Source organism: Anolis sagrei, chromosome X, assembly GCF_037176765.1.
Source record: "Anolis sagrei isolate rAnoSag1 chromosome X, rAnoSag1.mat, whole genome shotgun sequence".
NCBI classification, from domain to species: domain Eukaryota; kingdom Metazoa; phylum Chordata; class Lepidosauria; order Squamata; family Dactyloidae; genus Anolis; species Anolis sagrei.
In genome coordinates, this window is record NC_090034.1 from 54,226,074 (window position 1) to 54,235,017 (window position 8,944).

The 8,944-nt window shown below is 44.4% G+C and overlaps 1 protein-coding gene across 2 annotated transcripts in view; it reads left to right on the forward strand.

Annotated features, from left to right (window-relative positions):
- Positions 1-8,944, forward strand: part of PLPP2 (phospholipid phosphatase 2) — a 28,315-nt gene extending 19,371 nt beyond the window's left edge. For both annotated transcript variants that reach the window (XM_060785008.2, XM_060785007.2), the window contains exons 2-6: positions 5,636-5,787; positions 5,893-6,170; positions 6,637-6,694; positions 6,827-7,003; positions 8,437-8,944. In XM_060785008.2, the coding sequence (XP_060640991.2) occupies positions 5,752-5,787; positions 5,893-6,170; positions 6,637-6,694; positions 6,827-7,003; positions 8,437-8,568 (681 nt within the window). In that variant the 5' untranslated portion in view covers positions 5,636-5,751 and the 3' untranslated portion in view covers positions 8,569-8,944. The remainder of the gene's footprint in view (positions 1-5,635; positions 5,788-5,892; positions 6,171-6,636; positions 6,695-6,826; positions 7,004-8,436) is intronic.

Sequence of the window (8,944 nt, forward strand, 5' to 3'; positions counted from 1 at the left end):
TGGTCCAGATCCACAATTGTTTACATTCATAGTACGCCCTGTTGTTGTTCATTCGTTCAGTCGTCTCCGACTCTTCGTGACCTCATGGACCAGCCCACGCCAGAGCTCCCTGTCGGCCGTCACCACCCCCAGCTCCTTCAAGGTCAGTCCAGTCACTTCAAGGATGCCATCCATCCATCTTGCCCTTGGTCGGTCCCTCTTCCTTTTACCTTCCACTTTCCCCAGAATAATTGTCTTCTCTAGGCTTTGCTGTCTCCTCATGATGTGGCCAAAATACTTCAATAGTACGCCCTAGATTTAGGTTTACTACAACTCCTATAAATCCCTCCAAAGACCTCCAGTATGTTTTGCTGGTCATGGGGGTTGTGTGTGCCAAGTTAGTTCCAGGTCAATTGCTGGTGGTGTTCAGAGTGCAGTTCTTAGATTGCAGGTGGACTATACATCCCAGTACCTACAACTCCTATAAATCATGGTGAATTCTCCCCAAACCTCTCTAGTATGTTCAGTTGTTGATCAATTCCTGTTTGCTGTGTGCCATAGAAAAGAATAGGAACGAATTAAGGGAGAGGCAGTGGGCGGGGCCATGCAAATTCCCCACCAATGAAGAGAGTAAGAAACACTGGGATGTCTGTGGTGGAGGAAACATGTAAAATGTAGGATGAAATTGTCCCTGTATGAAAGCCTTCACTTGGGAGGTGGGCAATATGATGTTTGTGGAGGACATTGGCAGGGCTCTTGGACATGTTCATGGTGCTCACTATAACCTTGGAGGGAGAGCCATTGGTATCTCCTGAGTAGTGGGAGCGATAGTCCTTTTTGAAGGCAGGAGTTTGTCTGTGTAAGTGGGCAACCCAGTCACACGCACACACATACATGTTTTCATTTTTATTATATGTATAGATCATTTGACTTTTTGGTCCTACAAGACTGATCTAAAACAAAAACGTTGGCCAAAAATTGCCCTCCAGGTCAGGCTGGACTGCAAAGACCATCAGCCCCAGGAGCCATAGTGGGAGATGCTGGGAGATGGAGTCCACGTCTGGAAATTAAGCCTCTCCTCATCTTCTTTGCATTCAGATCTTGCTATTTTGTGAGAATTGGCTGGAAGGGCAGGCAGGCAGAGCTTTCCAAAAAAAAAACAGCAGGCTCTCCATTACTGGACCCAAAATATGTATAACCCATCCAAGAAATCACACTGCATTCCCAACACTGTTTGTTATCATATGGTAAAACTGTGTTGCATTACGTTTATCTTGATTTATCTCCATTCCTTCCCTTTCCTTTCATCTTCCTATCTTTCCCCAAAACAGAGGGAGGGAGGGAGGAGGGGAGAAAGAAAAAATAGGAAAGGAAAGAAGAAAAAGAGGGGGAAGGAGAAAAGGAAGGAAGGAAGGAAACAGAGAGGGAAGGAAAGAAAGCAGGAAAAAGGGGGAAGAAGAAAAGGAAGAAAGGAAGAATGACCGGAAGGCAGACAAGAAACGGGGAGACGAAAGTAAGGTAGGTAAAAGAGAGGGAAGGAGAAAGGAAAGGAAGGAAGAACAGAAGGAAAGAAGGAAGGCAGAAAACAAGAGAAAAGAAAGGAAAGTAGGAAAAAGAGAGGGAAGGAGAAAAAAAAGAACAGAAGGAAGGAAGGCAGGAAACAGAGAGGGAGGGAAGGAAGTTAGGGGAAAGGGAGAGAACGGGAAAGAAGGCAGGTAGGAAACAGGAAAGGAAGGAAAGAAGGTAGGAAACAGGGAAAACAAGAAAGGGTGAAAGAAAGGCAGGTATGAAAGAGAGGGAAGGGAGAGAAGGAAGGAAAGGAGGAAGAAGGAAGGAAGGCAGGAAACAAAAAGAGAGAAAGGAAGGTAGACGAAAGGGAAGGAGAAAGGGAAGAATGGAAGGAAGGAAGAAGAGAGAGGGGGTAGGAAAAAGAGAGGAAAGGAGAAAAAGGAAGAACAGAAGAAAGTAAGGAAGGCAGCCAGGAAACAGAGAGAGAAGAAAGGAAGGTAGGAAACAGGGAAGGAGAAAAGGAAGGAAGGAAGGAGGGAGGGAGGGAGGGAGGGAGGGAGGGAGGGAAGGCAGGCAGGCAGGAAACAGAGAAGAAAGGATTGTAGGAAAAAGAGAAGGAGAAAAGAAAGAAAGGATGAACAGAATGAAGGCAGGCAGATAACAGAGAGGGAAGGAAGGTAGAAAAAGGGAGGGAAGGAGAAAAGGAAGGCAGGCAGGTAGGAAACAGGAAAAGAAGGTAGGAAACAGAGAGGGGAAAAAATTGTACAATGAATTTCTCCTGAGATGGGAGAATTTATAATGACTGTTGGTAGGTCTATGGACCATAATAAATATTGTTGTTGTTAACAAGAAAGGGTGAAAGAAAAGCAGGTAGGAAAGAGAGGGGAGGGAGAGAAGAAAGGAAGGAAAGTAGACAGGAAAAAGACAGGGAAGGAAGGAAACAGGGAAGACAAGAATGGGAGAAAGAAAGACAAATAGGAAACAAGCAAATAAGAGAAGGAAAGAGAGGGAAGGAAGAGAAGGGAGAAAGAAAGACAAGTATGGAACAGAGAAACAAATAAGAGAAGGAAGGAAACAGAGAGAGAAGGAAGAGAAGGAAGCTAGAAAGAAAGAAAGATAGATAGGAAACAGAGGGAAGGAAAAGAAGAAAGGGGTAAAGTAAGGCAGGTAGGAAACAGAGGAAAAAGAGAAAGAAAGAAAAAGAAAGAAAACAGATGGAAGGAAGAGAAGAAAGGGAGAAAGAAAGAAAAACAAGTAGGAAATAGAAACAAATAAGAGAAAGAGAGGGAAGGAAGAGATAGGAGAAAGAAAAGCAAGTAGGAAACAAATATAGAGAAGGCAGGCAGGCAGAAAGTAAGTAAACAGAGAGATAAGGAAGAGAGGAAAGTGAGAAAGAAAGATAGACAGGAAACAAAGGGAAGGAAATGAATAAAGGGGTAAAGAAAGGCACGTAGGAAACAGAGAAAAGGAAGGAAGGAAGGAATGGGAAGAAAGGGAAGAAAGGGAGGGAGGGTGGAACTAGAGGGAGGAAGTGTGGCTTTGGATCCTTCCACACAGGCATGTAGCGGGGGGGGGGGGGGCCTCGGGGGGCTTCAGCCCCCCCCCCCCCCGAAATTTTCATGGTGGTTCGCGAAAAAGCCTTATTGGTGCATTATTTAAACTGTTATGTTTATTCATATCATGATCTGATCACCATACTCAATATATCCCATATGCATGGGGGTATTGGGGTAATGATACAAAAGGTTTGCTAGGCTAGACCCTCTTTCACTCAGACTCAGCCCCCCCCCGAAACTCAGCCCCCCCCGAAACCCCCCCTGAAAAAAAATTCAGCCCCCCCCCCCCCCCCCCCGAAACGAAATCCTGGCTACGGGCCTGCTTCCCCAATCTTTTGGTGAAATGTTGGATTCCTGCAACGCTAGAGCTATGGGGACAGAAGGCAAATCTCAAGAAGAAAAAGAAGTATTTGGTCTTATTTGGGAAAGGCAGGGCCTTTGTTCCCTGAAAAGAGAAACCAAAGAGGTTGAGTGACCAACAGAGCCTGCCTTTGAACCGGTTCATCCAGTTTCCCAAGGGCACAAAGTGCAGGAGTCCAACCTTCATAAAAAAAAGGGGCGGGAGGCTAACAACCGGTGTGTTTGCATTCAAATATGTGTGTGTGTTTACATACATACATATCTATTTATAAACAAGCACAAAAAAGTAGCAATAGAAATGTGAAACGATGATACGCACTTGTAAAACAAATACGAATTCAGACAGAATGCAAAACAAAAGAAGCCTAGAATGCAATATGATTCAGGAGGATCGGTCGATGTCAGATAAATGCCGTTTCTGGTTGCTTGAGAGTACTATGAAAAAATAGGACTAACTAAGACCATACCCTATTATTATTATTATTATTATTATTAATATTATTATTAGTCAATTTTTAATTGTACAAAATGCATAAGGTTGTAGGAGAACTACATCTCACATCATGCCAGGTGAACTCCCTGAAACTCCATCAGTAAAGTTTGTTATGTTGGGGAAGTTTGCTCTAGATGCATCAATGGTGGGGTTCAGTGTGCTCTCTGGCTGTAGGGTAAACTACAACTCCCACAATGGTGAGTCAGTCCCCTCAAACCCCTCTACTAGGTTGAGTTGGTCATGGGGGTTCTGTGTGCCAAGTTTGGTCCAGGTCCATCATCGGTGGAGGTCACAGTTTCTCTGGTTGTGGGTGAACTACAACTCACAGAAAGAAAGGTTACTTCCCCCCAAACCCCTCCAGGATTCAAATTTTGGCATATCAGGTCTGTGTGTCAAGTTTGGTCCAGATTCATCAGTGTTTGGGTTAAAAGTTTTCTTTTGATGTAGGTGAACTACAACTCCTCCAAATCAAGGTGAATTTTCCTCAAAGACCTCCAGTATTTTCTGCTGGTCATGAGGGCTTTGTGTGCCACGTTTGGCCCAATTCCATCTTTGGTGGAGTTCAGAGTAATAATTGATTGCAGGTGAACTATAAATCCCAGTACCTACAACTCCAAAATGTCCAGGCCAATTCCCCTCAAAACCCACCCATTCACATTTGAGCGTATCAGGTATGCATACCAAGTTTGGTCCAGATCCACAATTGTTTGCATCCCTAGTGCGCCCTGGATGTAGGTTTACTACAACTCCTATAAATCCCTCCAAAGACCTCCAATATTTTTTGCTGGTCTTGGGGGTTGTGTCTGCCAAGTTGCTTCCAGGTCCATTGCTGGTGGAGTTCAGAGTGCTCTTAGATTGCGGGTGAACTATACATCCCAGTACCTTCAACTTTTCAACTCTAGTATGTTCAGTTGCTGATCAATTCATCAACTTGCTATGTGCCATAGAAAAGAGTAGGAATGGGTTAAGGGAGAGACCGTGGGCATGGTCATGCAAATTCCACACCAATGGAGTGAGTAAGAAACACTGGGATGCCTGTGGTGGAGGAAATACATACAATCTAGGATGAAGTTGTCCCTGAATGAATGCCTTCACTTGGCTGGTGGGCAGTATGGTGTTTGTGGAGGACATTGGCAGGGCTCTTGGACATGTTCATGGCCCTCACCATAACCTGCAATGTCACTGGAGGGAGGGCCATTGGTGTCTCCTGAGCCATGGGAGCTATAGCTATTTGTGGAGGTAGGAGCTTGTCTGTACAAGTGGACACCCCAGCCAACATACATATTTTCACTTTTATTATGTGTAGAGGTAATTATTTGCATTATTATATTTGTTGTTGTTAGTAGTAGTATATGCAATGTCATTGGAGGGAGGGCCATTAGTGTCACTTTTATCATTGTGTATAGATTATCATCATCATCAATATTTCTTCCCCATGTCTCATTATGAGTCTCATCATTTCCAATTATAATTCTTGTTGTATTTCTTGGTTTGAAGCGTGTAAGAGACTAGATGGCCTTTGGAGTCTCTTCCAACTCTATGAGTCTAATTATTGTTGTTGTTGTCTCTTTCAACTCTATGAATCTAATTGTTGTTGTTATTGGACATGATGAGAAAGGTTTCAAGTAATTGTGGCGTTGATTTAAGATGATGGGAAAGGTTTCCAAGGATCTGTGTTTACTGTCCTTTAATCTTTGTCATGTGTTTGTTTACACACCGTATGTCTTTATCCTTGCAGCCTCTTTGCCCTTCATCGTCCTCACTGGGGTCAACTCTCCCTACCAACGGGGCTTCTATTGCGATGACGAGTCCATCCGCTATCCCTACAAGCCGGACACCATTACCCACGGTGTGATGGCCGGCGTCACCATCCCATGCACTGTTATAATTGTAAGTGACATGATATATTGTTCTTAAAGGGCCAGCGGAAGGTAGGCTCCACTCTGCTATAGACCTTCCCTCTTCCATTGGTTCTACATATGCTTTTATGCATAGGTTTCGGCCGGAGAAGCCTACCTCGTCTACACCGAACGCCTTTACTCGCGCTCCGGGTTCAACAACTACCTAGCCGCTCTCTACAAAGTGGTGGGGACCTTCCTCTTCGGAGGGGCAGTCAGCCAGTCCCTAACGGACCTGGCCAAGTACATGATCGGCCGCTTGAGGCCCAACTTCCTGGCAGTCTGCGACCCGGATTGGTCCAAAGTGAACTGCTCCATCTACGTCCAGCTGGAAGGGCTCTGCCGCGGAGGAGCCAGGAACGTCACCGAGTCCAGGTCAGGAGGGAGAGCTTGAAGTCCATAGAGTTGGAAGGAACCACCAAATGCCATACAGTCCTAACCCCAGACAGCATCAAAACCCTCCCAATAGTGGGCCATGCAGCTACATAGACATTAGCAACTTCATGGGAAAATAGGATCAAAGAATCCTAGGGTTGGAGGGGACCCCAAAGACCATCTAGTCCATTCTGTGAAGACACCATTAAATCCCTCCCAACAGAGGACCTTCCATCCTCATAGACATTAGCACGTAAACAAGGAAATAGGGTCAAAAAATCATAGGGTTGGAAGGGATCCCAAAGGCCACCTAGTCCAACCCTATTCTGGCAAGACACCATTACAGCCTTCCCAGCCTCCTTGTCCTCTAAAGCAGTAGAAAACAAGTATTGGCCCTGCCTCCTCATTGGGACGCCCTTTAAAATATCTTTAATTATATCCACTCTTCTTCTTCTCTCCTCTCCAGGTTGTCGTTCTATTCGGGACACTCCTCCTTTGGGATGTACTGCATGATGTTTCTCGCGGTACGTAACCCTTTGAACACAAAGGGCCACTTCAATTGACGCAGCCTAGAATCTCATTGGCTTGGTTCATTACAGGATTACAGTGGTGGGACCGTGCCTCTTTTCTTTATCCCAGTTTCCTTTCCATTCCAGCTCTACGTCCAGGCCCGGCTGGTGGGGCGATGGGCCCGGCTGGTTCGCCCCACCATCCAGTTCTTCCTCTTCTCCTTCGCCATCTTTGTGGGGTACAGCCGCGTCTCAGATTATAAGCACCACTGGAGCGACGTTTTGATGGGCCTCCTCCAAGGAGCTCTCATCGCCATCCTTGTGGTGGGTGTCTCTGTGGGTGTTCCGTGATATCACTGTAGCTCAGCCAATAGCAATTATAATATTCATGATGTCACTGTAGTTCAGCCCATATTGATTAGGGTATTTGTGATGTCACAGCAACTCACTTCCATATTGATCAGAATATTCATGATGACAAAAAAGCTCAGCCAATATGAACTAGAATATTCCTGATGTCACAGTAGTGCCGACAATAGTGATTAGAATATTCCTGATGTCACAGTAGTGCAGATAATAGTGATTAGAATATTCCTGATATCACAGTAGTGCAGACAATAGCGATTAGAATATTCTCAATTTCACAGTAGTTGAGACAATAGTGGTTAGAATATTGCCGATGTCACAGTAGTGCAGACAGTAGTGATTAGAGTATTCGTGATGTCACAGTAGTTCAGCTAATAGTAATTAGAATATTCCTGATGCCACAGTAGTGCTGACAGTAGTGATTAGAATATTCCTGATGCAGTAGTGCCAACAATAGTGATCAGAATATTCCTGACCTCACAGTAGTGCAAACAATAGCGATTAGAATATTCCTGATGTCACAGTAGTGCCCACAAGAGTGACTAGAATGTCACAGTAGTTCAGCTAATAGTAATTAGAATATTCCTGATATCACAGTAGTGCAGACAATAATGATTAGAATATTCCTGATATCACAGTAGTGCAGATAATAATGACTAGAATATTCCTGATGTCACAGTAGTTCAGCTAATAGTGATTAGAATATTCCTGATATCACAGTAGTGCCTACAACAGTGATTAGAATATTCCCGATGTCACAGTAGTGCAGACAGTAATGATTAGAATATTCGTAATGTCACAGTTGTTCAGCTAATAGTAATTAGAATATTCCTGATGTCACAGACAGTAGTGATTAGAATATTCCTGATGTCACAGTAGTGCCGACAATAGTGATTAGAATATTCCCAATGTCACAGTAGTGCAGACTATAGTAATTAGAATACTCCTGATGTCACAGTAGCTCAGCTAATAGTGATGAGCCCCCGGTGGCACAATGGGTTAAACCCTTGTGTGGCAGGACTGAAGACTGATAGGTTGTAGATTTGAATCCAGGGAGAGCACAGATGAGCTCCCTCTGTCAGCTCCAGCTCCCCGTGCGGGGACATGAGAGAAGTCTCCCACAAGGATGGTAAAACATCAAAACATCAGGGCGTCCCTTGGGCAACGTCCTTGCAGACCGCCAATTCTCTCATACCAAAAGTGACTTGCAGTTTCTCAAGTCGCTCCTGACACAAAAAAAGCTAATAGTGATTACAATATTCCTGATGTCACAGTAGCAAGATAGTCGTGATTGGAAAAAATTGTGATGTCACAGTATGGCAGCCAATACTGATTAGAATATGCGTGATGTCACTGATTTAAATTTGTTGTTGTCTTTCTTTTGCCCCCAGGTCCGCTACATCTCTGACTTCTTCAAGCAGCGGCCCCAGTTGCCTTGTGCCGAGAAGGACGCCAAGGCCAACGTCCCCCTTCCCTTGAATGAACCAGATCATAACCATTACAGCTACCGCTCCCCGACCTGAATGAACTGCTTGTTTGTGTTTGTACATATCTTTATTTTGGGTGTGTGTTATTTTTAAAAAAAAAAAATAAGAGAGAGAGAATTACATTTGCAGATGACCCAGGAAACTCTGGACTTCGCTCATCCTTTTCTGGACTTGTTTAACAAACGGACCAAAACAGAGTTCCCTCTATTTGTGTGTTTGTCTTATGGTGGCATATATTGCTGTATTTTTCTATTAGGGTTTCCTAGGCAGCCTATATCCCACTAGAGTTGGAAGGGGACCCCCAAAGGCCATCTGATCCATCCTCTTTCGGCCAGCCATAAAGAAAGGCACTATTGAAGCCCTCCTGAAATGATAGATTGGTAACAAATAAAAATTGTTGTTGTTGTTGTTA